This window comes from Mandrillus leucophaeus, unplaced genomic scaffold (assembly GCF_000951045.1).
Source record: "Mandrillus leucophaeus isolate KB7577 unplaced genomic scaffold, Mleu.le_1.0 Scaffold228, whole genome shotgun sequence".
In the NCBI taxonomy this organism is placed as follows: Eukaryota; Metazoa; Chordata; class Mammalia; order Primates; family Cercopithecidae; genus Mandrillus; species Mandrillus leucophaeus.
Genome location: NW_012102343.1, coordinates 2,590,817 through 2,618,588, shown reverse-complemented (window position 1 = coordinate 2,618,588; position 27,772 = coordinate 2,590,817). Strand labels below are relative to the sequence as shown.

General features: G+C 49.1%; 1 protein-coding gene across 2 annotated transcripts; it reads left to right on the top strand.

Moving 5' to 3' along the window:
• The first annotated feature begins 59 nt into the window (after positions 1-59).
• On the top strand, positions 60-25,191 carry TGFB3 (transforming growth factor, beta 3). Of its 2 annotated transcripts, XM_011981571.1 has the most exons (8): positions 60-258; positions 1,263-2,490; positions 11,437-11,600; positions 11,900-12,029; positions 17,652-17,759; positions 19,873-20,044; positions 22,224-22,377; positions 23,942-25,191. In XM_011981571.1, the coding sequence occupies exons 2-8, from the start codon at positions 2,139-2,141 to the stop codon at positions 24,098-24,100; spliced, it is 1,239 nt and encodes a 412-aa protein (XP_011836961.1). In that variant the 5' UTR covers positions 60-258; positions 1,263-2,138; the 3' UTR covers positions 24,101-25,191. The 2 variants fall into 2 exon arrangements, with proteins under 2 accessions (XP_011836961.1, XP_011836959.1); XM_011981569.1 differs by lacking the exon at positions 60-258 and having other exon boundaries at positions 1,014-2,490.
• Positions 25,192-27,772: the final 2,581 nt, after the last annotated feature.

The window sequence follows — 27,772 nt, the reverse complement described above, 5'->3', positions numbered from 1 at the left end:
GTTGCGGGTTACGGGGAGCCACGTGCCCTACCCTCCCTCGGCTGCTCGTGGGAAAAGGCCTAGAGGTTCGGGCCGAGAAGAGGAGCGAAAGCAGAGAGCCGACTTCCCCTCACCCATCTGGGAAATGGGCTCGGGCCAACTGCTGACTTCGCGCTCGCTGGCGCAGCTCCCTGCGGAGCCCTCGGCGGGGAGGGAGGCTGAACATCTGGATGACATTTCTGCGAGAGCGGCTCCGGAGCAGCGGCTGGGGAGGGAGAGGTGCGCTCGTGCGCACGTGGGACCGAGAGGGAGGCGATTCCTCGGGGCCCGGGTCTTGTTTTTCTCGCTCTCTACCGCAGCCCCTTCTCCCGCCCCCCAGCCCCAGGCCCCAAGCCTCCCCGGCTCCCGACGAGCCGAGCTCCTTCACTGGCGGCCTCGCCTCGCCAGAGGGCACCCTCGATCTTCCGGAAAACGCCACCATTTTTCACTGCCCCTGGAGCATCTCCAGGCTTCTGCCCGCCTCCCGACTCCGATCTTGTCAATGAAGAATCGGGCCAGGATCGCCGCGGAGCGGACGCTGACCCTCCGACCCGGCTCGCAGGCCGGGAGTCCCCTCCGCGAGGCTGGCACGGCCGCCCCTACCGGGTCCCGCGCCCTTTGCGGACCCTGCCCCGGGTCGGGCCTGGCCCGGGGGCGACCCCGGGACCGGGGGACCAGGAGGGAGAGTAGACGCGGGCCGCGGACGGCGCGGACTGACAGCTGGCGAGAGGGCGCTGGGGCTGGGGGAAATGGAGGGAGGGGGCTCATCGGAGTAACTTTCCAGAAAAACAGCCAACGTGTAGCAGGAGTGATTCCAAGAGGGGAAAAAAAGTTCAGCTACCACGTCGAACGAGAGGACTCGCAACGTATTTTTCAAATGGGCTCGGCTTTTCCTGTGCCTGTTTAAAACATTAACATCGTGCAGCAAAAGAGGCTGCGTGCGCTGGTCCCTCCCTCCCCCACCCCAGGCCAGAGACGTCATGGGAGGGAGGTATAAAATTTCAGCAGAGAGAAATAGAGAAAGCAGTGTGTGTGCATGTGTGTGTGTGAGAGAGGGAGAGGAGCGAGAGGGAGAGGGAGAGAGAGAAAGGGAGGGAAGCAGAGAGTCAAGTCCAAGGGAATGAGCGAGAGAGGCAGAGACAGGGGAAGAGGCGTGCGAGAGAAGGAATAACAGCTTTCCGGAGCAGGCGTGCCGTGAACTGGCTTCTATTTTATTTTATTTTTCTCCTTTTTATTTTTTAAAGAGAAGCAGGGGACAGAAGCAATGGCCGAGGCAGAAGACAAGCCGAGGTGCTGGTGACCCTGGGCGTCTGAGTGGATGATTGAGGCTGCTGCGCTCAGAGGCCTGCCTCCCTGCCTTCCAATGCACATAACCCCACACCCCAGCCAATGAAGACGAGAGGCAGCGTGAACAAAGTCATTTAGAAAGCCCCCGAGGAAGTGTAAACAAAAGAGAAAGCATGAATGGAGTGCCTGAGAGACAAGTGTGTCCTGTACTGCCCCCACCTTTAGCTGGGCCAGCAACTGCGCGGCCCTGCCTCTCCCCACCTACTCACTGGTGATCTGATTTTTTTTTTTTTTAACCTTTTTTTTCCCCCTTTTCTTTTCCATTCTCTTTTCTTATTTTCCTTCAAGGCAAGGCAAGGATTTTGATTTTGGGACCCAGCCATGGTCCTTCTGCTCCTTCTTTAAAATACCCACTTTCTCCCCATCGCCAAGCGGCGTTTGGCAATATCAGATATCCGCTCTATTTATTTTTACCTAAGGAAAAACTCCAGCTCCCTTCCCACTCCCAGCTGCCTTGCCACCCCTCCCAGCCCTCTGGTTGCCCTCCACCTGGCCTGCTGGGAGTCAGAGCCCAGCAAAACCTGTTTAGACACATGGACAAGAATCCCAGCGCTACAAGGCACACAGTCCGCTTCTTCGTCCTCAGGGTTGCCAGCGCTTCCTGGAAGTCCTGAAGCTCTCGCAGTGCAGTGAGTTCATGCACCTTCTTGCCAAGCCTCAGTCTTTGGGATCTGGGGAGGCCGCCTGGTTTTCCTCCCTCCTTCTGCACGTCTGCTGGGGTCTCTTCCTCTCCAGGCCTCGCCGTCCCCCTGGCCTCTCTTCCCAGCTCACACATGAAGATGCACTTGCAAAGGGCTCTGGTGGTCCTGGCCCTGCTGAACTTTGCCTCGGTCAGCCTCTCTCTGTCCACTTGCACCACCTTGGACTTCGGCCACATCAAGAAGAAGAGGGTGGAAGCCATTAGGGGACAGATCTTGAGCAAGCTCAGGCTCACCAGCCCCCCTGAGCCAACGGTGATGACCCACGTCCCCTATCAGGTCCTGGCCCTTTACAACAGCACCCGGGAGCTGCTGGAGGAGATGCATGGGGAGAGGGAGGAAGGCTGCACCCAGGAAAACACCGAGTCGGAATACTATGCCAAAGAAATCCATAAATTCGACATGATCCAGGGGCTGGCGGAGCACAGTAAGTCCAAATTCTCGCTAGGGTGTCTGCTCTGGAGGGTCTGAACTGGAGCTGGGAGCCCTGCAGAGCGGGGCCTAGTGCTGGCCACACAGCAGGGTGCCCCAGGATTCACTAGCACCAAGGCTCAGGAGGTGGGATGCTCCTCCGTTGGGGCTGGGGAGGTGGGTGGGGAAGGACATAGAGCCATTCTGTTAAGAGCTGGTGCTTCTGGGAGGCCAGGAGCCCTGGAGCTGAGCGGCTTGCTGAACTCACATCACATCCTTGACTGATTTTAATTTGGAATTACATTGTGCTGTCCAGGGAAACATATGTATTCTTGCACATGCGATCATATCAGTAACTGTAAGCATCTGGGTGCCATAAAGGGGAAGGCCGGCTCTGTCAGGAGCCCTTACAGTTCTCAGTGTGGAGACCTTGGTCTTCTCCCTGCTTTTCACAACTCATTGTGACACGTCTCCGTTTCAGTTTTTCCAGTTATTGGGAAGAAGAGTACCTGCCCCAAATTAATGTCTGTCAAGCTTTTTGAAGCCCAGGCAAGAGACAGCTTCTTGCTGCCTGGGCCCTTTGGTCTACCCCACCCACGTGACCCACGAGACCCACGTGAGCTGTGTGTGTGGAGGGGAGAGGGTATGCACGAATGTTCCCAGGGCCGTGTACTTTAGGGCGACATGCAGTCTTGTGCATAGACAGACTCATGTGCTCAAAATGGGCGCCCTCCAGGCCAGTGGGCACAGGGAGAGCGGGTTTTGGCTCTGGATGCGTAGGGAGGCTGGCGCCCTTTGTGTCTGCGTGTCACGGGAGAGCGGGTGGAGGGGTGGCAGTGGGTGCACGGTGTGGGGGGGATATGTCTGGGAGCCTACTGTCCCAGGAGGCTCCGTCTGCACGGAGGAGCCGGGCGGCTTCTGGGTGAGATGTCTGTGTGTGTTTGTACACGTGTGGAAGTCATCTGTGTTTACTGAAGGGGATTTTAAAAACCTCAATACAAGAGAGAGAAATTTGGCAGATGTTGAGAAACTGACAGCCCAGGAAAGAGGAATGTGAGCCACTCGTGGGCCATAGACTCCGGGAGCAGCTCTGTTTGCTTTTCCTACCAGCAGGTGTCCTCGCCGCCCTGACTACCTCAGCCCAGGCCCACCTGGGAGAGGGGTGGAGGGTGTGGGATGGAACTGGCAGGCAGGGGAGGGTGGTCAGCAGAACACACAGCAGGGGGTGAAAGGAACCTGGCTGGAGAGAAGTAACAGGAGTGGGTACCGATGGGTGGACCAGCTCTGGCTGGAGGTGCAAAGGCCCTGTTCGCGGCTCCATGCCAGGCAGAGGAGCCTGTGGTTACTGGCGAGGGGTTCCCACTCTGGCTTCCTGTGGCTGCCTGGAGCGCCTTTCTTTAGGATGTGGCTGCCGTGTGGGGGCGGAGGCTGGAGGCCGAGGCAGAGCTAGTGCTCCTTGCCCAGGGTCTCTGGGTGGGGCTCTCTCAGAGGCCCACAGTTCCCAGAGGCACCTAGCAGCTGGATAACCAAGGCTCCAACTCCCTGGGAACCCACCAACACAGGAGATAGTGACCACAAGCATCAGAGGAAGGTCGAAATCTGAGGCCGACAGGAGAGGTGTGAGGAGAGTCCAGGGCAAGAGGGCAGGACTCAGACCTTCATGGGCTGGGTCAGCAGGAGGAGTCCAAGGGAGGAGGGATCCTGAGTCACGAGGACCCCCCCCAGCCTGGAATCCTGAGCTGAGAATGAATGAGCCACGTGGAGGCAAGGCCACGCGGGTGCAAGTGGACATTGATTTTGTGCAGACTCAAGGCACAAATCGCAGATGGCCTTGGGAAAATCCCGGGCAGGGCCCCACAGATGCTGGGCAGCTTCCAGGCTGCAGTACCAAGACCTGTAGCAGATGGGGGTGGCTGTGGGGCTATGGAGCAGTAGTCTGGCCTGGGGCAACCCAGCACAGCGAGCAGGATGCTGTTCAGGATGCTGGGGAGGAGCCAACACGCAATGCTATGAGGCTCACAGGTACAAACCGGAAGCAGGCAGACTCTGCAGCTGTTGGAGGTGACTTGGAGGCTGAGCAGACGGACCTGGGCCCGCCCTGCAGCTGGTCAGGTGCTGAGCCCACCCCAGAGAGGCAGACACACAAGGCACACTAATTATAAAGAAGGCAGTGGGCAGGTGCTAAGCAGGAGCAGAGAGCCATCATCAGGGGCTTACGAGGCGTCGGGGCGGGGGGTGGGGAGAAGGAAGCCTGTCCTTAACTCATGAGGGCAGACGGAGGTGACACCAGGTCTATGGTGGGGCACAGCAGGGTCTCGATGCCAGGTCCTCTGCGGGGAGGTCATGAGATCACGTTCTCTTCCATATTTCCTCACTTCTGGCCACCTCCCTGACCCAGTGAACATGCATTCGAAGGAACAGTGACAGTAGGAGCCAGGGCAAGGAGATGGAGGTCCCTGGAGAGGAAAATGAAAGAGGAAATGCTTTTTAGTGGTGCAGGAGAAAGGGCACCAAGGTGAGAACAGAGAGGAAGGCCTTTTCCTAAATAAACTCATCTCCCTGTTTTATGGATAAGGAAACTGAGACCTGGATCGCTTAAGTAATTTGTCCAAAAAGAGTGGGGACCCTAACCTAGACATTCTGCCTGCAGGACACATATAGTTAAGCACTCATGGATACGTAAAATACATGTTGTAAGTGCTACCTTTAACCTTTAGGGTTCAGTAGAACTTTGATTTGTAACATAAATGAATCACATGTTGGACCAAGCAGGAGAGGTCAGGAGTTACTATCTTAGTAACCCAGGTGGCAGATTGCATAAAGATAACCAGATTTGTTCTTTCTTAGCTCTGCAATTTTTTTTTTTTTTTTTTTTTTTTTTTTTGCCCAGGAGAAATGCCACAAATGTTCTCCCTAATTTAATGAAAGAGTTTTCTTTATTTAATGAAGAGTCTCAAGCAGGTTAAGCAACTGCAGCTACATAAAAGAGACCTCTCTGAGCCTCAGTTTCCCCAGCTGTAAAGTCAGAGATGATTTCCAAACTCCTTTTCAGCTGAAAGAATTTTATAATTCCATCTGGGATGAATCAGCAGAGCCTCTACTGGGGAGTATGGGCAAGACTCTGTAATCCGTTTTCTAATTCTCCAGGATTTTACTGTGGGGAGGGAGTAGAGAGTTTCTCTGACCCCACGTGATGGGAAAGGACACAGCTTTTTTACTTATGTTGCCATCCCTCTTACAAAGATATCACCAATGTAGGTGTCGTTTTATCTTCTAGCTTGTAATTATCTGTGTCTGTTCAGAGACTTGTTGTTTTCAGCCAAGGGCAGCGCTAAGACAACCGGCAAATCCGGAGTTTCTCAACAAAGAGAAAACTTGATATTTTAGTCTTTCTTCTCTGGCTGCTAAGTGTAGATTTTGTTTATTCTGAGAATTATTCTGAAAATCATTTGCCCCAAGGACCAATGCCCTCTGCACAGTAGGGGTCAGCACTTCTCCAAGTGTGGTCCAGAGGAAGCTGGAGGTAAATGTAGATTCCCTGGTCCCACCCACCCTTACAGAATCAGAATCTTGAGGGGTGGAGTCTTGGGGAATCTGTGTTTTTGACAAGCTCCTTATGGATTCTTAAGCACATTGAAGCTTAAGACTCAGGGAACTAGGGCAAAACCTTTTCTTAGAGGGATGGCAAACACAAGTGCCTACAGAAACCCGGCAGGAAATGCAAATGATCTGGAAGAAAAGCCACGGCATCGTGATAAACTGCACCAGGACACTTGGTCTTGGGGTCAGGAAGAAAGTAAGGTGTGTGAGACAGGGAGAGGGAGGGGACCTGGAGCCCACGTGCCCAGCCAAAGCAGCAGCAGCCAGCCTCAGCTCTTGCTGGGTCTTGCATTGAGGACTGTGGGTCCAGCTTGATTAGTTCTTCCCATGTCCCAGAAGAGAAGAAAATCTGGATCTTTCTGTGAAGTATTCCAATTTTTAACATGGGCTTAAAATGTTTATGGGCTTCTAACTAAACATTTTTAAAGGTGTTCCATCAGCGAAGCAACACGTCTAATTTATTTAAAGGTTAATCAATAGAAAGCTCACACACACCATTAAAGCAGTGGTTTCTCAAACTTCCAGAACATCTGGAAGCCATGGTGCCCTTTGCAGCACATATAGTCTGTAGTTCTCAACCCTGGCTGCACACTGGAATCATCTGGAGATCTTAAAAAAATATGCCGTGGACCCCACTGACTCCAGTGTAGTCAGAACTGCTGGGGAATGGGTCCAGGCATCGTTTGTTTTTAAAGCTTTCCAGGTGATTCTAACGTGCAGCCAGGGTAGAGAAGTACAACCACACTGATAAATATAGTCCCTTCTCTGGAACCAGCAAAAAATGATATATACAAGCAAAGGCACACGTAGCAGCCCAGGTGTCTGAACACATTTTAAAAGGCAGTTAACTAAACATGGCCAGCTATTGCCTGGTTTTTCCATGCATACTCTACGTGAATACTCTTTGCTTATGTTTTACCCCGTAAAACAAGATAGAGAAAATGGCATTCACCAATACACATTTTCCTGTGCAATGGAAAAAGTTGCTCAAGATTTAATTTGTAATAGTGGGACCCCCTAGTCCAGCTCTCAGTAATGCTAGTGTTCTGCGGAGGCGTGGCTTAAAAACCACAAACTGGTTTGCAGTGGGTCATTGTCTGAGGCATAGGTTGACATTCTAGGCCCATTTAGTGGAATCTTGCCATATTTTGTTGATGAAACCATCTTCACCAGATGATCGCCCAGATCCCTCCTAGCTTCCAGAATCTCTGCTTCAATAAATGAGGTGTGTTCAGAAGACCTGAGTTCAAACCCCACCTCCGCCACCTTCTAGTTACGTGACCTTGGGAAAGCCATTTAACTTTTTGAGGTTCATTTTTCTCATTTGTCAAGTGATAAATTTTACATGTTTTCCTTCTCAAGGGTTGTTAGAAGGTCACATGAAGTAATAAAAACTCGAGAAAACATAAGATGGTGCTATTACATTTTGCTTATTTATTTACACTGTGATTCATTCCACAGATTACTTAAAGCACTATTATTCAGTGAATTTGATTGTCAAGAAGATTGTATTTACATTTTCTTTGATCTCCCAGGCAATTCTTTTTTTAAATTAATTTTAATTTTTTTGACAGAGTCTCACTCTGTCACCCAGACTGGAATGCACTGGTGCAATCTTGGCTCACTGTACCTTCTGCCTTCCGGGTTCAAGCAATTCTCGTGCCTCAGCCTCCCGAGTAGCTGGGGTTACAGGTGCCCACCACCATGCCCTGCTAATTTTTGTATTTGGAGTAGAGTCAGAGTTTCACCATGTTGACCAGGTTGCTCTCGAACTCCTGACCTCCAGTGATCCACCTGCCTCGGCCTCCCAAAGTGCTGGGATTACAGGCATGAGCCACTGTTCCCAGCCTTTAAAATTTTTAATTTTAAATAATAGGGATAGGTCCTCCCTATGTTGTCTAAGCTGATCTTGAACTCCTGGGCTCAAGTGATCCTCCCACCTCAGCCTCCCAAGTAGCTGAAATAACGGACATGTGCCAACACGCCCAGCTAATTTTTGTATTTTTTATAAAGATGGGGTTTCACCATGTTGGCCAGGCTGGTCTCGAACACCTGAGCTCAAGCAATCCACCCACCTCAGCCTCCCAAGGTGCTGGCTGGGATTACAGGCATGAGCCACCGTGCCTGGCTGCCAATTCTTCTTCTTCTTCTTCTTTTTTTTTTTTGAGACGGAGTCTCACTGTCGCCCAGGCTGGAGTGCAGTGACGCAATCTCAGCTCACTGCAACCTCGACATCCCAGGTTCAAGCGATTCTCCTGCCTCAGCCTCCTGAGTAGCTAGGATTACAAGCATGCACCATCATGCCTGGCTAATTTTTATATTTTTAGTAGAGACGGGGTTTCACCATGTTGCCCTGGTGCCAATTCTTTTTTAATCACTAGCAATTATGTCCAGGCTTTGCTTGCTAGCGTCAAATTGCTTATGTCAGCTAACTTCTGAGTGACTCTGGCCGAGACCCTCTGGACAGCCATTTCTTCCTCTGAAGAGGGTTGCACTACATGACTCCTAATGTACCTTCTAACTCATTGGAAATCTATACATCCCGGTAATAGAAAATGACCTTTCCCACCTCTTTTTTGAAACCTTAAAATTCTCCTCAGGAGGAGTTCATCTTGGGGAGCAGATTATGATTGATAAGCTGGAAGAAACCAAAGAGGACGGCTACTAGGGTGTCCTGAGAACTCTCCTAGCTCGTAACTTTCTCCATCCCCTGGCTTCCCACTGCCTTGACCCACTGTGACTGTCCTCACCAGCAAGTGCCATTTTCCATCTCCCTTCTTTTTTTTTGAGACAGAGTCTCCCTCTGTCACCCAGGTTGGAGTGCAGTGGCGCAATCTCAGCTCATTGCAACCTCCGCCTCCTCGGTTCAAGCGATTTTCCTGCCTCAGCCTCCTGAGTAGCTGGGATTACAGGTGCGCACCACCACACCTGGCTAATTTTCATATTTTTAGTAGAGACAGGGTTTCACCATGTTGGTCAGGCTGGTCTCGAACTCCTGACGTTGTGATCCGCCCACCTCGGCCTCCCAGAGTGCTGGGACTACAGGTGTGAGCCACTGTGCGCTGCCCCGTCTCCCTTCTTTTTACAGCAAGGCGCATGTTGCACTGACTTACCCTTTATTCCTCTTGTAGTCACTGGTGGTGTGTTATTTATTTACTTTATTATTATTATTATTATTTTGAAACATAATCTCCTTCTGTTGCCCAGGCTGGAGTGCAGTGGCACAATCACGGCTCACTGCAGCCTGGACCTCCCGAGCTCGAGCAATCCTGCCAGGAGGTGCTATTGTAACTGAAGCCGTATCGATAACAGCTCCTTCAAGACCTAGCTCTGTTGTCCTTGATAGGGTTGCCAATGCAAGTAGCTTATCCACATTCAGACTATTACAAACTTGTAAACTTACACATTACTTAGCTATCACTGACTTCTCTCCTTGGTTCTATCTGAAATGGTTTAGGGAATCATTGGCAGTATCTGTTCTTTCAAAGCCAATTATTAATCAGGGCTTCATTAGACAACATTCACACATTTGTTTTCCTAACATCTGTTCCATTAATTTTCTAAGAACCAGTGTCAGGCCCACCAGATGGCAATTTCCAGAAACACTCACTCATCCTTTCCTGAAGATCAGTAGCGCATTTGCTTGTTTCCAGGCCTCTGATCCTTCCTGCCTTGTCCATGACTTCCTCAGCCACCCCTCGGGGTGATTATAAGCTCATTCCAGCCATGTCCATTATGTGTGGAATCTGGGTCTATGCGCTTGAATTTCAGCCTCGGGCTATTGTTACCATTTGTGCAGAAAGTTTTTCTCTGGGTGTGAATACTGCTCAGACCTTGAGGCTGTCAAGTGTACAGGGGCAGAGAAAAGACAGGCTCTTTCCTTTCTCTGGCTCAGAGGGGTGGGAAAGAGCATTGGCTGCCCATGTCTTGTGGACAGGGATGAAGAGGCCAGCAGGTGACAGCATCTGGCATAGCACGTGCTGTCAAGGAAAGAGAAAGGAGCCAATGGAGGAAGCACCTGTGTTTCCGCCAGGCTCATGATGTGGGCTCTTTGCTATATAAGCCGGGCTTTATTGGGTCTAAAACACGAGGTTGAGATGTCACTGCACTGCTCAAACACTTTCAGTGACTCCCTACTGTTAATGGGTTAAAATTTAACCTTTTAGTCTGACAGGTGGACCCCAATCTACCATCTTGCCCTTTCTCACCTGGCTCCCACCTGCTGCTTCGGGTCCCTCTTACTCATTTGCATTTCCTCCCTTCCCTGCCTTTGCTTCCAGCAGTCACTCCCTGTTCCTCCCCATCCTCAAATCCTCTCAGTTTTCACCTCTTCCATGAAGTGCTCCCTGCCGTTTCCCTCCTTTGATTTCCTGCAGCAACCAACCCCTGAACTTCTCTGAAAATCATTGGTTTCCTGTCACTCCCCTCACCTGTGCTCCTGCATTTTGACATCTTCCAGGGCACTCTGTCCTATTATTTCTCTCTAGTCCTGTTATTTGGGCCCATGTATTAATACCCCCCACTTGGATATTAACCCATAAGCCTGAGGCTGCAATTTTTTGAATTTTGAAATCAGACCTTGGCGATGACCTTGAGCAGTAGGATATAAATAACTCCCACATGCTTAGCATTCCAATAATGGAACACTAGGCATAAATGGATTTTAATCCCCTTGAAGGCAGGGGTTGTGTCTGTTCACGTTTTGCTTCCCAGTGTTAGCACTATGCTTGGCATATAGTAGCTGCTCAATACATTTTTTATAAATGAATGGATGCCCAGATGAACAAACACAGGAATAAATCAACTAGTTGTAAGATATGTAAACTACTAGGTTGCTGATATCTTTCTAGAATCAGTATTTTCTTAGGCCGGGCACGGTGGCTTACACCTGTAATCCCAGCTCTCAGGGAGGTAGAGGCAGAAGGATAGCTTGAGCCCAGGAGTTCGAGACCTGCCTGGGCAATATAGCGAGACCCTGTTCTCCACAAAAAGGAAGAAAAAACAAAACAAAACAAACAAAAGTGTAGAATCAGTATTTTCTCAAAAAGTAGGAAAAACAGGTTGGAGAACTTACCAGAACTGAGATTTTAAGGCAGTGGGAGGAGGGGGCAATTAGATTTGACTGGCCAGTCTCTAGTGCCATGTCGTGGAGCTCTGAGGCCACACTGCTCCTTGCTCAGGGCTGTGTGTGATTCTGGGGCCACCAAGAATCTTCCTCGTATCTCCACCTTGAGGTCTGATATCTCAAGCCTCTAGGGAGGTGGCAGGCAGGACGGTGGCCACTTGGTGCCTGTCCGTTGGCAGCACACTGTTCCTGCATGTCTCACTCATGCTGTGCCCTCTGCTCTGCTTTATCTCCTAGACGAACTGGCTGTCTGCCCCAAAGGAATTACCTCCAAGGTTTTCCGCTTCAATGTGTCCTCAGTGGAGAAAAATAGAACCAACCTGTTCCGAGCAGAATTCCGGGTCTTGCGGGTGCCCAACCCCAGCTCTAAGCGGAATGAGCAGAGGATCGAGCTCTTCCAGGTAACTCCTCTCTCGGAGCAGAAACCACACCTACGAGAAAGCCAGTTCCTTTGCCATATCAGGGCACCACTGGGTGCAGAGTTTGGCAGACCTGGGTTTGAATCCTGGCTTCTCTGAGCCTTTGTTTCTGTATCGGTGTCTGTCATTAAAACACTTAAGAGTTAGCTAAGGCGCTCGGGGGCCATGGCATTCAGGAACCACTGGTTTCTTATTGCTCCCTCACCTGTGCTCTGCACTGTGACATCTTCTGGGGCACTCTGTCATGGCCTCTAGTACTCACTCCTTTCTCTGCCCTATAGATCCTTCGGCCGGATGAGCACATTGCCAAACAGCGCTATATCGGTGGCAAGAATCTGCCCACACGGGGCACTGCCGAGTGGCTGTCCTTTGATGTCACTGACACAGTGCGTGAGTGGCTGTTGAGAAGAGGTAGGTGGACCCTTCGGATGAACATTTCAGAATGAACCTCAGGTCCCTTAGTCCTCCATGAAACAGAGGGAAGAGGACAGAATTAAGGGAGTCAGAGATCTGGGTTCAAACCCTAGCTTTGCCACTGAGTATTCTCCATTCATTCACTCAACTAATGTTTATTAAGTGCTCCCTGTAAGCCAGGCCCTGGGGATGCAGCCACAGGGATAGGAACTATGAGAAATGGAAAGAGGGCAATGTGATAATGATTGGGTGGGGTCCACCAGGGAAGGTCTCTGTGATGAAGAAATTCATGCATTGACATCTGAATGATAAGGAGTCAGCCCATGAAGATCAGAATAAGGGATGTGCTAAGCAAAGGCAACAGTGAGGCCCAGGCCCTCAAGTGGACATAAGCTTGATTTGTTCGAGCAGCAGCAGCAAACAGATTGGTGTGGCTGGAGCATGCTGAGCTGGGGTAGGGAGGAGGAGGGGAGGTGGTCAGAGAGGTTGCTGGGGCCATATAATTTATTATTATTATTATTTCTTGAGACTGAGTCTCACTCTGTTGCCTAAGCTGGAGTGCAGTGGTGCAATCTCGGCTCACTGCACCTCCGCCATCTGGGTTCAAGCGATTTCGGCCTCCCAAAGTGCTGGGATTACAGACTTGAGCCACCGCGCCCGGCCAGCAATTTATATCTCATATAATTTATTATTATTATTATTTCTTGAGACTGAGTCTCACTCTGTTGCCTAAGCTGGAGTGCAGTGGTGCAATCTCGGCTCACTGCACCTCCGCCATCTGGGTTCAAGCGATTCTCATGTCTCAGCCTCCTGAATAGCTGGGACTACAGGCGCACGCTGCCACACCTGGCTAATTTTTTTTGTATTTTTAGTAAAGATGGGGTTTCACCATGTTGGCCAGGCTGGTCTCAAACTCCTGACCTCAAGTGATCCACCCGCTTTGGCTTCCCAAAGTGCTGGGATTATAGACGTGAGCCACCATGCCCAGCCAATTTAATTTAGAACATCATCAGGTCATGGTGAGGTTTCAGGACTTATTCTGGGGGTGATGAGAAGTGTGGGAGTGCTATAACCAGAGATGGGGATACTCAAGGTACCCAGGTATTCCTTCCTGTCCCTCTACTGGGCGTGAAGTCAAGAGCCTAGGAGAGCCATGTGGATCTGCTGACAGCAGCTCTGCTGGGAATTCTGACTCACACAGCTACCAGGAGGAGGGACTGGGTGTGGTGATTCGATTGACATCTTTAAAAGATCCCTCTAGTTTCCAGGAGGTCCAAGGAAGAGGCAGGAAAACCAGTTAGGGGCCATGGTGGCAGCCCAGATGAGAGCAATATAGGCTGAGACTAGGGTGGTAGCAGTGGATATGAAGATTGTATGGATTTATTCTGTATTTTGAAGGTAGCCAGTAAGTAGCACAGGCTGATTAGGTGTAGGGTGTGAGGACACAAGAGCATTCGGGATGACTTCTAAATTTTTCGACATCCAGGTGGTATCACTTATTGAAACGGGGGGCCTAGGAGAAGAATGGGTTCTGTTCCGGCCAGTTAAGTTTGAAAGGCCGGGTGGTCATGCAAGCAGAGCTATCCCAGAGGCGTAACACACTTCACATGTCCCAAATATCTTATCCACGCACTGTCTTTCTTCACCTGGAAAATAAGGCAATGGTTCCTCCTCTGCATGCCTTTTAGAGTTGTTTTAAGGATCAAATGCATTTGAGAGAACTTCATGGTTTTTACCATGTTTTACAGGAGTAAGCTTTTCTTATTTTAGATAAGGAAACAGGCCGAGAGAAGTTAAGTGACTTGACCGAGGTCGTCCAGTCTGGATGAGAACTTTGGTGTCTCATGACACCATCCTCTGTGTTTCTTTCCCTTTCCTTGACTGGTACTGCCTGGTCTGATGCTCAGTGGGTTGGGGTCACAGATGGCAGTCCCATCTGTTCCTTCTCTCCCTCTTGGGCAGGGTTTGCTCCTGTCATCAGCTGCTATAAAGCCACAGACCATCCATATATTGATGCCCAGAGTCCCTGAGGCAGGTGGATCCTTCTAGGTCCTTGGTATTTTAGCCAACTAAGAGTTAAAACTCAAAGGCAGAGATTACAAACTATTTGGCCTGCATATTGTTTTCGATTTGACTAGTCATCAACAGTTTTGGGTGTTTTAAGTCAGGAGATTTCACATAAAACCTGGACTTCTTGCTGTTTTTGAAAAGTTGGAAGATTTCCTGGTAACCATCCATCACAGACGAGTACCAGCCACCCTTTAGATGGGGTATGCATCCTCAGTACCCACAGCCCTCACTATTCCCTATTGTTCCCCAAGAGTGAGGCTGGCAGTTCCTGTTTAACATCACATGCTGGCTCGATTTTCTCACGTGACCTGCCTGGACTCCGCAGGCATCGAGTTTGCATTGCTTGGTACCCATGGAGCCCAGGCAGGTCACATAAATGAGAAAATTCCCCATCCAAGGGGAATTATCCGGTGGCTGAGTTGGCAGATGGTGGGCTGGAGATCCTGCCCCAGTCCCAAGGGTACCCAGGAATTCCATCCTGTCCCTCCTACTGAGCGTGAAGGCAAGAGCCTAGGACAGACAACCCACGTGGATCTGCCGACAGCAGCTCTGTTGGGAATTCTGACTCAGACGGCTACAGAAAGGAGGGGCTGGGGAAATTAATCTCTTAACTTCCCTGTCTGATTTTGATCAGCTCCACCTGGATTTCTTTGAAGCCCTGGGCACTTGAAGGAGTTCTTATTTTCACAGCTGCAGAGCTCAATGAGAAGTTTGCATTGAGAATGATTTCCATCCTCCTGAGACATCAAAAAGATAATTTCGTAATAAAACCTATGGGTCCCCCACCCACCATCCCCACGGCTGCCAATTCTGAGGTTAGTTCTTCATTGGAACCTTCAGTTCCCACTTAGGCAGATACTGCCTACCTTTCCTACAGGGGAATCATCACACAGGTTTGTGCTTATAGAGAGCCCATGAGTCTCGTCGCAGTTCATGGCTTCAAACCAGGCAACAAAGGACTCCAAATTGGAGCAGTTGGTGGTGTGGATTGATGAGGAAACTGAGTCACACATGTGGTCTTGGATTCATTGAGCAAACATCTGAGAACCCTTGTGCACCAGGTACCCAGCCTGCATTCTGGGTCCCAGAGTGGGTTGGAGCCTACCAGGGCCACTGGGGACCCAGGTCTCATACCCTTGTGCTATTGCTCATATAGTCTGCAGCACCTAGCTAGACAGGGCCAGGTCTCCCCTAGCAGGCTGGGGAGGGAGCATCATGGCTCAGGAAAGGTGGGACACTGGGAAACAACCATCTTGCATGTTGGTGAATGTGTGGGCATCTTCCTTGGTGGTCTCTGTTGCCCCCTCTTTGCCCCTCCTTATCTCTAACAAGAGTTTGGGATCTCAGGCATCAAGCTGTCAGTGCCTGAATCCTGGCACTGCTATCCACTGGTTGGATATCTTGGGCAAGCTGTTTAATCTCCCTAAGCCTCAGTGTTCTCATCTGTACCATGGGGGATAACAGTTCTTGCTCTATGGGGTTACTATAGAGATTAAATGAGTTAGTGCTTGTAAAGTCTTAGAGCAGTGTTTGATATGTAGTAAAGTTCCATGCATTTTGGTGATTGTTGTTATCATCTCTAAGTCCTCTATCTAGATACAGCATGTTGGCCAAGCCAGGCCACCCTCTCGTGCTTACCCCCTGGACCCTCGCTCTCCCCAACACAGCTGTCTGCACCTTGACTTTCTAATTCACAGATTCATAGAACTCACTCCAGGTCTCTTCCAGCCCACTTTGAACCAACTTGACCAGGAGGTACACGGTGTTGTTAGGTAGCCCATTTCAGCTACTCCGGCTCCTCCTTCCAGCTGCCTTAACCCCAGGGAGAGGGCACTCCTCATACTTCCCTCTCCAGTCACTTCTCCTCCAGCTGGGTCTCAGCTGCCTTGTTTTATTGGTCTGCCTTCCCTCACTGAGCGAACCTGCTGGAACAGAGATCTTCAAGCTCAGCAGGCGCAGTGTGCCCCAGAGGTTGCCCTGACTTGGGGTAGAGCGGATCTGGTTAGGCTCTGGAGTTTATGGAAGAAAGGGGCTGGGTTTTAACCAGTAGGACTGGGATGTCCAAGCCAGCCTAATGTTGATGGGAATCTCCAGGCTTGTAGGCTTGTATCCTTCCATCCATGAGAAGGCTTCTGGGCCAGGTCGGACTCTTTGGGGTTTGCCCTGATGGCACAATTTCAGGAAGACTCCAGGTTGTCCCCAAGGCCAGATGCTCACACACATGGTATGTGGCCTCAGGGAGCAGCAAATCAATCAACTCACTGAGAGGCTGACCCTGAATCCAGAGAGGTCTGTCCCCCATGACTTCTTCTACACCTGGTCACAGCTGGCTGCTACCCCAGGATCAACAGAGCTTCCCAAATTAAGTCTTACCCACCAGAATTGACATGATACTAGATCCTACCTGGTTTTCCATGTAAAATTACTTGTCTCAGTGCAGACTTTCCATTTTCTTTCTTTTTCCTTCACTTCACTCAACCTCATTTACTCAGTTCCTGCTTCCTTGATTTTGGTTGCCAAAACTCATGATCCCACAACTACTAGGCGAATGGGCTGGAGTTGCCCTTCTTGCACCAGAATGTCAGGCACCAAACCCTGGCACCTCCAGGCTTTATCATGCTCACTGTCTCCACGCTCATGTCATCTGGACCCTCAGCCATAGTTCTCTATCATCTCCTCTGTGCTGTTTTCTAAGTTCACAACTGTCTTCCCAAGCTGTTCGTCTTGGTGAGCAATCCACATTCCAACTTCCCATCATGGTGAACAAGGATTCCCAAAGAAGAAATGTCCAAGTAATTTTTACCTCATTGTGTCCTTGTTTCTTAGGGAAAATATGGCCCAGTGTAACCATGATGTTCATCTTATCTCTTCTAGAATCTGCCACTTTGTCTAGACCCACAATCATGGCCCTGGTAGAAATGCTTGCATCTTCCACTGAGATGGATTCTGCTTCCTGTCTGCAAGTGACCTTGCCTCTAGCATTGGTTCCTGACTTGAATTTTTTGGCCAGCATTACATCCTGTGGCCCTTTGAATTTACGGCCTTTTGAATCACGGTCTCTGTGCTCGGAGACTCTTTAGTTACTCCCTGTCCCTAGTCTCTTCCAGTCCCTCTGTCTCTTGCCCTTATCCTTCCTCAGTAGGTTGGCTCAACGATCCCCTCTCCCAGAAACCACGTAGATGGCATGAGTTTTTACTTTCCTTCCTGTATCTGTGTCCTTTTGCCCCCAAGTAGGTAGGTGACAATTTTCTCTTAATGCCATCCTTTGAAAGGGAACGATTATTCCACTTCTGTTTCATGATGGCCACTAGTGTATGCCCCCATTTGATGATTCATAATATAACAGGAATACCTGGAATGTGGCAACGTGCGCATGAAGGTCCACTCTGAGCTCTGGAGGCGCTTTCTGTCTCCTGTGACCCTCAATAGAACTCAGTTCCTGTGAGTCCCTGTAGGGGCAGAGGCCCTGGCTCACCCTTGCATGGGTGGTGGGTACACTTCCCCATCACACAGAGGCGTTTTTCTCATGAACTCTGTCTTATTTTGCAGAGTCCAACTTAGGTCTAGAAATCAGCATTCACTGTCCATGTCACACCTTTCAGCCCAATGGAGATATCCTGGAAAACATTCACGAGGTGATGGAAATCAAATTCAAAGGTAACAAAATGAATGTGTATGGTAGGATGGGTGAGTGGGGCGGGGGCGGGGAGAGTTAATGGGACAGGATAGTGCAGGAGACCCTAACCAGACCTCAAGAAAAGAAACCAAGCTCCTTCAGAGAGATAGCCAACTATTTTGTACTTGAGTCATTCTGCTTTGCCCCAAAAGCAATGAGTGTAGCTTTCAGCTTATAGCTTAGAGAATGCATTAGCCTCTGGAAGACAACATGGTCTGGTAAGTGGTGAAACTGTGTAGGCAAGCCCTCTAGCCTCTGGGCCTAGTGAAATGGGATAAGAGTTCCTCTTTCACAGGGTTGTCAGGCAATTAAATGAGATAACGAATAAGGAACACTGAGCCAGAAACACTCAACAGATAGGAGTTGTCTTCCCCCTCCCTAAAAGACATTAACTTTGGCTGTCCTGAACATGAGTGCCCAGACGACTGAGCTTTGCAGATGTGCAGGGCCTGCCTGACCTTGCCCAGGGTCCTCTGGGTTTGGATGATTGCTTCCAGTCTCAGGGTGTTTGTCCGCAGGTGTTTGGGTAGAGATGGTGAAGTCGTTGAGAGTCATTTCTGGTTTTCCATTATGTTTGCAGGGAACTCAGCCTTGATGATCTCTGGAGTTTAGGAAAGTTCTCTTTTCCTTTCATATTCCCATGTTGGGTAACTGCGGAATGCCTGAGGTCAGAGGCTGGTCTAGGAAAAGGTGCAGGCCTCTTTTGGCCCCAGCGCTAGACAGTGATCTTACCCCACATGGGCTCTGTTTTAGAGTCTTTTTTTTAAAGCCAAAGATTTGACACTGTAATCACAGAACCTCAGAGCCCAGAGGACCTTCAGAGTCCTTACTCACAGGCCAGCTTAGGATGAAACCTTCCCATTTCAGTGAATCCTTGTCTTGTTTATAAAGATTTTCAGAAAAAGGGATTTGTGATCCAGGTCTCTCATTTATCTTACAGATCTGGTGCCCCTTCCTGAGACCTGAGCCCCTCCTGTAGCTATGTACATTAATTCCTCATGTTCCTGTCCTCAGTGAGGATGGACAACAGCTGGCAGCTGTCCTTCACGAAATTGATCTCCGTTTAGTTGAGACTCTAAGTCAGTCTCCAATCTTTTCCCTCTTTTTCCCAGAAGAAATGGGTTGATGAATTTAGGTTTTCTTTCCAGAGCTTGTTTGCTAAGCTATTTATTATATGCTTCATTATCTCATCTGAATTTTATAGTGAAAACACTTCAAAGACTGTAAGTGCAATGTGAATTTTAACAATTATACAGTCTTGTTTCTTTGGCTCCCATTCCTAGGCCATCTTAAGTTGTGACACCTTAAATTTTCGGTAGGACTTCTGCATTATCTTGATCCATTCACATTTTAAGAGGAAACTCACACCCCAAGATTCTAAGTCTAAAATCTAAAGTGACAACCCAGGGCTGGGCGTGGTGGCTCACACCTGTAATCCCAGCACTCTGGGAGGCCAAGGCAGGTGGATCACTTGAGGTCGGGAGTTGGAGACCAGCCTGGCCAACATGGTGAAACCCTGTCTCTACTAAAAATACAAAAATAGCCAGGCATGGTGGCATGCACCTGTAATCCCAGCTACTTGGGAGGCTGAGGCAGGAGAAGCTCTTGAACTCCAGAGGCTGAGGTTGTAGTGAGCCAAGATGGGGCCATTGCACTCCAGCCTGACTGACAGATCAAGACTCTGTCTCAAAATAACAAACAAACAAACAAACAAACAAACAGACAACCGGAGGTATGTGGTAGGCACCCACTTAGTAACAGAGTTGCTTCATGGGTCCATGAAGATTCCTAGGAATCTCAGCAAGGGCTTTCTGCCCCTTGGGAGATTTCTATACAGGAGTATGGGGATCTGAACATGAGGCATCTTTCAGTGGGCATCCTTACAATGATGAGTTCTTTTGATACTGGCTCCTCCGTCTGCTCTTCCCCTTCCTGCAGCTGGACATCAGAATTAAGCTGCACTTGTCCCCCACACCTCCCTCTCAGACTGCACTACCCCTCCTCCTGGGCAGTGATGGGACGTGGGGAGGAGGCAGCCTCCAAGGGCTCTGCTCTCCTCAGACAGGAGATTGTCGCTTTCCTTCCCTTCTGCAGGCGTGGACAATGAGGATGACCATGGCCGTGGAGATCTGGGGCGCCTCAAGAAGCAGAAGGATCACCACAACCCTCATCTAATCCTCATGATGATTCCCCCACACCGGCTCGACAACCCGGGCCAGGGGGGTCAGAGAAAGAAGCGGGCCTTGGACACCAATTACTGCTTCCGGTGAGCCTGGGCCCATGTGGGAACCAACATCTACTGCCTGCCTAGTGCAGGGCAGGCCCCAGAGCCAAGCCACACGCAACAGAGGGTCCCTGATGCTGTTCACAAACATCTCCAGGAGGAAGACTGAAAATCTCTGACAGATCTCTTTGTTTTCCTGGGGGTCCCACTATTTTTCTGTAGGCTAGTTCTGGAAGGGGCTGGCTGAAGGAAATGAAGAAAACTCTGTGAAGAGGAGTGTTGCTAAAATAGTGTGGATTGGAGATGCTTGGTCAAAGCCTCTCCATGATTTCCATGTTTTAAGCATTTGTAGGGTGTGTGTGTGAGATTAATGTAGGAGTTTCCATGAAAGAAGGGCTCAGTTCCCTCTGAAGGGTCCAAGGATGCTACTGGGTGGTGGCAAATAGAACGGTCTCCATTTGAACGGGAAATCAGAGCTAGAGAAATTAACAAACGAATTCAGAAATTACTGGGTAGCCACAATACAGAGATAGAAAAGATCCAGCTTCTCTTATCTAGGAGCAGTTTCACTGCTCATTTATAAGGGGAGGGTAAAGCATGCATGCCAACTACTAAAAGGGAGAAGATGATCACGCCCATAAGAGGCTCCAAAGGATTAAGTGCTTTAATTAGGAGCAACAAGTTTACCTATGGACACAGGAAAGGCTTCAGAAGGGTGTGGAATTTGAGCAGAGGCTTCAAGGATGAGGTTTGGGGATGAAAGGTTCCAGGAGGGGAAGCGCTGCAGGTAAAAGGAGCATGAGTGAGTTCATTTGGCCTCAGAGGATGCCTGAATGAAGCTGGGAAGAATGAATTGGGAAATATTTAGATCTGGAAACCATGTCTTATGAGGATGGTTGGGCTTGGGAAACTAGGGATGTTGAGCTGGGGGAACAGCTCAACAGCAAGCTATAGGAGAGGCAAGGTAGTTGCTGCCAACTGTCCTGCAGCCATGAAGGCTGGCGTGTAGATTTATTTGTTCCATGCGTCTCTATCAGTTAGGAACAAATGCTCTTGGCCAGTGACGTAAATCATAGTGGATTTCTTGTTCACAAGAGGCTGATAGCAGCAGGCTTAGGGTGGGCTGGCTGCTTAATGATGCCACTGAAGACTCAGTTTTTCTCTCTTTCCAGTCTGCCATGTTTAGTATGTTGGCTTTTCATCCTTTTCCTTATGGTCACAAGTGATTACTGGGGCTTCAGGCATCTTGTCCACACTTAAGACAAGAAGGAACGAGGGAAGAGGAAGAGCCAGAAGCTTTCTTCTTCCATCTGTTACTTTTATAAATAATCAAATGTCTTTGCCAGAACTTGCGCTTACCCCCTGCATACTTCTCCTTGTCTGATGGGTCATTTTTGGGCCACATGACCACTGCTACTCACAAGGGAGGCCAGGAAAAGGAACACCTGGTGTTTTAGACTCTGTAATGGGATGTGGCAAGGGAGAAGGGGGTTAGGAATGGTTATTGAAGAGATAACCAATAGTGTCTGCCATGGTTCACCCTTGGAACCCACAAGAAGCCAGATTTTGACTAATAGCTGTCTTTGGAAGTAGCAAGTCTAGGTCTCAGCAGATATTAAAGCAGAGGCTGGATGACCACTTGGCAAGGGGTATTATTGCCAAATGGATCTCTGTAGGCAACAGAATTGAAGGGCCAGATCACATTTGGGTGATCTGTTGAACCATGGTTCTAATAGAAGGATATGCTTTATTTGGCTAAATGGCCTTTAGATTGAGTCTCATCTGTCACCTACTATTGTAGACAAGCTGCATAAACTTAGAATTTATTTCTGGCTGGGTGCACATTAGGAGGGTAACAATAAAACCAACCTCAACAAAGCTGAGTTGGCTAGTAACAGTTAGTGCTTGGTTTTATGTGGAGCACTTTATAGCTCTGCTTTGATTTGTGATATAAAAGGGAGCAGGGCCACCTTTGCCTCTTTACTCTTCCTCGTATAGCATTTATCTCTGTTTCTTACATCCTTGGGATCCCGGTCTTTAACATATGAATGTGCCTTTCTGGTTTCTTCTGCCTCATGCCCTTGAACCTGGGATTCCACTGACCGAAGCCACCTATGATGGCATGAAAGGACTCCAAGGGAGAATATGAGAGCATTCGTGAAGTTTCTTTTATTGTTGGTTTCTTTTTAAGTTGATTTTCTATAAATGTTTTTTGTTGTAGCAACTTGGAGGAGAACTGCTGTGTGCGCCCCCTCTACATTGACTTCCGACAGGATCTGGGCTGGAAGTGGGTCCATGAACCTAAGGGCTACTATGCCAACTTCTGCTCAGGCCCTTGCCCATACCTCCGCAGTGCAGACACCACCCACAGCACGGTATGGAGCAGGCTCATGCTATCTGAGGCACTGGGGCTGACTGATCAGGTCACTTGTTAAAAAGAATGAGTGAAGGATTGAATGTTGAGTGAGCGAATGATGGTCTGGGGTGAGTAAAATCCCTCTGGCGAAGGTTCTGATCTTGGCACCCTGACTCAGTTCTACTCAGTCACATTCCGCCCTTTTAAATTCCTACCATAGTTTCAACCAGCCTTTTAATTTGCTTTATCTAAAGCTGTCTGTACCATAGTAATTAATTAACTGCCACGTGTTGCCCTATGTCAGAGATATGTGCATGTGGCTAGCAAGGAACACTGAAGCAGAAAGGCTTCTACCAGAACTCTGATCATTCCAGCCTCTCGAATGTAGAAAACTTACTCTGAAAGACAACAACAAGCATGGACAAGAAGCTAATTTGAAATTCTAGGAACAGAAAGTGAGATAGCCGAGAGTCCACAACCCCTGAAACTAGTCTATCTTTCCCTCGAGGGGAATCAAAAATAGGGCAGCAATTTGTGAAGCATGTTTCCTTCTAGTTCATTATTTCTGCATCCTGTCTGGGGCCCTACATTCTGGCACTTACTAAATGGCTCAAGGCAATGTTTTGTGAGAACATTTCTCACCGAAGTGATCAGTTCCAGCTAGGATGAGCAATATAAGAGTTGTTTTCTTAAAAGCCAAGAATGGCTGGGCGCGGTGGCTCACGGCTGTAATCCCAGCACTTTGGGAGGCCAAGGCGGGTGGATCCCAAGGTCAGGAGTTCGAGACCAGCCTGGCCAACATGATGAAACCCCGTCTCTACCAAAAATGTAAAAAATTAGCTGGGTGTGGTGGCATGCACTTGTAATCCCAGCTACTCGGGAGGCTGAGGCAGGAGAATTGCTTGAACCCGGGAGGCGGAAGTTGCAGTGAAGATTGCACCATTGCCCTCCAGCCTGGGTGACAGAGTGAGACTGACTCAAAAAAAAAAAAAAAAAAAAGCCAAGGTAATTCATTATCAGTGTAGTAACTGTCATATGCTTCAACTGATCACCCCAAACAAGTGCAGTTATTCTGCTTCTGTCATTGTGGATGAACAACAGCTACCCAACTACTCACTCACCCAAACCAGGTTCCAACAGTTCCTCTTTTTTTTTTTTTTGAGACGGAGTCTCACTCTGTGACTCAGGCTGGCGTGCAGTGGCACTATTTCTGCTTACTGCAACCTCTGCTTCCTGGGTTCAGGTGATCCTCCCACCTCAGCCTCCCAAGTAGCTGGGATTACAGGCGCCTGCCACCACAGCCGGCTAATTTTTTTGTATTTTTAGTAGAGATAGGGTTTCACCATGCTGGCCAGGCTGGTCTCAAACTCCTAACCTCAAGTGATCTGCCTGCTTGGCCTCCCAAGTCCTGGGACTACAGGTGTGAGCCACTGCGCCCGGCCCCCAACAGTTCCTTTTAAAGAGCACCCGTGACCGTTCTAGCGCTTGCTCAGCCTCTGGGACTGCCCTTGAACTGGGAGAGTTCCTGGGTTCCAGGCCTGAGGCTTGGCCTTCCAATCTCTCACTGACGTGTCCCTTCCCAGGTGCTGGGACTGTACAACACTCTGAACCCCGAAGCATCTGCCTCGCCTTGCTGCGTGCCCCAGGACCTGGAGCCCCTGACCATCCTGTACTATGTTGGGAGGACCCCCAAGGTGGAGCAGCTCTCCAACATGGTGGTGAAGTCTTGTAAATGTAGCTGAGACCCCACCTGCGACAGAGAGAGGGGAGAGAGAACTGCCACTGCCTGACTGCCCGCTCCTCGGGAAACACACAAGCAACAAACCTCACCGAGAGGCCTGGAGCCCACAACCTTCGGCTCCGGGCAGATGGCTGAGATGGAGGTTTCCTTCTGGAACATTTCTTTCTTGCTGGCTCTGAGAATCATGGTGGTAAAGAAAGTGTGGGTTTGGTTAGAGGAAGGCTGAACTCCAGAACACACAGACTTTCTGTGATGCAGACAGAGGGGATGGGGATAGAGGAAAGGGATGGCAAGTCGAGACGTTGTGTGGCAATGGGATTTGGGCTACCCTGAAGGGAGGAGGAAGGGCAGAGAATGGCCGGGTCAGGGCCAGACTGGAAGACACTTCAGATCTGAGGTTGGATTTGCTCATTGCTGTACCAAATCTGCTCTAGGGAATCTGGATTATGTTATACAAGGCAAGCATTTTTTTTTTTTTTTTTTAAGACAGGTTACGAAGACAAAGTCCCAGAATTGTATCTCATACTGTCTGGGATTAAGGGTAAATCTATTACTTTTGCAAACTGTCCTCTACATCAATTAACATCATGGGTCACTACAGGGAGAAAATGCAGGTCATGCAGTTCCTAGGCCATCGACTATATCGGGCCTTCTGGATATGCTGAACGCAGAAGCAAAGGGTGGGAATCAACCCCCTCCTGTCTGCCCTCTGGGCCCCTCCTCTCCCCTCTCCCTCGATCGTTATTTCCCCCTCGGACACTTGGTTAGACGCCTTCCAGGTCAGGGTGCACATTTCTGGATTGTGGTTCCACGCAGCCCTGGGGCATTATGGGTTCTTCCCCCCTTCCCCTCCAAGACCCTGTGTTCATTTGGTCTTCCTGGAAGCAGGTGCTACAACATGTGAGGCATTCGGGGAAGCTGCACATGTGCCACACAGTGACTTGGCCCCAGACGCATAGACTGAGGTATAAAGACAAATATGAATATTACTCTCAAAATCTTTGTATAAATAAATATTTTTGGGGAATCTTGGATGATTTCATCTTCTGGAAGATTGTTTCTAGAACAGTAAAAGCCTTATTCTAAGGTGTATGTCTGATTCGATAAAGACCCTTCAATTAACCTTTTTTTAATTCCATGTCCACGGCTACTAATCCGAGGTAACCAGAATCTGGGGCAGAGACTCTCTCAATCACCAAACGCATTGCTTAGCGCAACCACCCTTACACGGGGGCACGCTTCCGCCACCTGAGAAGACTGCCCTATTGCTTGTGCGTCTTTCCTTCTTGCAGAGTATATTATTCTCAGAGACAGAGGCAGCGGCTCGGATTGGCAGAAAGCATATGAATTTGACCTCCAGATACCTGTGGGCAGAATCCCCTGGTGTGAACCCTTGCCTATGGAAACACGGTCTATCCACGAATTACCAACCTCACCGTTTTTGAAAATCTCCCCCACCCATATCAGTTGAGAATGAGAGAAAATGTGTATGGCAAATGGCGTAAAAATATGAGGCGAATTCTGTTATCAGGCTAAGCCTAAAAGAGCTAACCAGGAACCCCTTTTCAGACTATGGCCCTCTTCTCAGGGATCCGGGAACCATAGCTCTCTTCTGAGTGAGGCCGTGGATCCCACTGTGGTAGGGACGTCCACAGTGAGCGGGCACAGAGCAAGGGGCCATCTAGCAGCTCCTGAGAAACACATTCCTCTAGTGAGATCAGTTTGCCACTAGTACAAGAAAACGCCATCTGAAGCTGAAGTGTGCAGGCTGAAGGATGTGTCTGATGTGTTCGTGCCTGTGTGTGTGTGTGTATACATGTGTGTGTCCCTTGTTCCTTGTGGAGTTCTCCAAGACTGAAGTGAGTTTGTTCAGCACCTTTTTTTTCCCTGCTTTGCCCACACCCAGCCAATTCTAAGGGTTTCTCTCTCAGTCGTCATCCCATGTGGCACCCACTGACTTCCACCATCGTTCAGAGGGTTATGTCCCTGTCCTGAAATCCTGGCTGACGGGATTATATTCCGTCTTGCTCCAGGGAGCCCAGGGGCACAGAGAGGGGATGCAGTAAACTCAGCCTGTCAGCCACGGGCTGCTGCTGTCCCAGCATCAGTCTATTCATCTGAGGTCCATTTTCAAATTCACTGGGCATGATAACCCCCAAGGGTTTATTAAAAATGTACAGTTTCAGGCTGCAGCTCTAGAGGTACCTTTAGGACTGCAGTAGGGTCCAGGTTGCCTCAAAACTATTAACACATTTTGAGAAGTGGTGCATTATACCTGACATCACTTGTCCTTACTTGAGGCTTCAATATAGAAAAGGGAAGTAATTTTTCTGGCCCCAGATGAAACCCTCTTTTATCCAGCTTTATAGCACTCGCTAAAACGTTGGCCTGCGGTTCATCCTAATGAACCAGGGCAGCTAGATACATTTCCTGGAGTATTCCAGAGAAAACAGAACGTGGTGCGATTCCAAATGGTCTTTTTCTTCAGAGCTCTACTTGTAGGTTAGGCAGCAGACACAAATAGGGACAGGGGTCGGGAGTCAGCCCCCGCATTCTACACATTACTGACAGGTGCTACAGAAACTTGAATCACTGTCTGTCTTCAAAAATCGACGCTTGTTTAGGGGGAGGGTAAAGAGTGGTGTTGGAAATATCACCTCCGTTGGAGGAGGGCTCATAGGATCTGTCTGGTTTATTGCCGAGGGAAGTCCAGTCCCAGTAAAAATGACTTGAAAGCACTTGGACACATGAAGGGAGAGATCTGGTGTCTTAGCACCTGATCAGCATACGGTAAGTGCAGCAACAAATCAGCTGAAGACTTCATTCTGATTGGTTACCTAGGGCAATTTCAAGCACTATAGCCTAAAATTTCTTTTACTGGACTCATACTCTTTTCCCTTGTCACAAGATTCATGTGGTGAGTCCTCCCAAACCCCTTATTTTCCAATTCTACACCTCAACAGGGGACTATGGAGGAATTCTAATTTGTCCCCTAAAAAAAAAGAAAATAAAAATAGAATTACTTTATTAATCTTTGAAATCAGTAATTCCAAAGGGTGCCTTTACCCTGGCTCATATTGTCAACAGTACACCAATTTGTCTCCTCTCTCTAGGAAACTTGTCAATCTAATTTGCTTAACAATCGAGCAAATAGTTAAGGTGGTCCTGAAACTACTCTCCAGTCCTGGGGACATCTGGAATGCGTTCTCACTTCTTTCCTGAAACCCACAGACTTCATCCTTCACAAGCAAACAAAATGTATCCATGCGCCAAAACCTTTGTTTTCATTCACTAAGAAGGCAATAAAGTCCCTTTTCTGTCCTTTTAGGTGTCCATTTTTCTTTTTAGACGGAGTCTTGTTCTGTCACCCAGCCTAGAGTGCAGTGGCGCAATCTCGGCTCACTGCAACCTCCGCCTCCCAGGTTCAAGCAATTCTCCTGCCTCAGCCTCCCGAGTAGCTGGGATTACAGGCGCCTGCCACTGCGCCCAGTTAATTTTTGTAATTTTATTAGAGACAAGGTTTCACCATCTTGGCCAGGCTAGTCTCGAACTCTGACCTCGTGATTCACCCGCCTCAACCTCCCAAAGTGCTGGGATTACAGGCGTGGGCCACCGCGCCTGGCCAGGTGTCAATTTTCTTTTTGGATTTCAACGCTGAGTCTATAGGACCCTG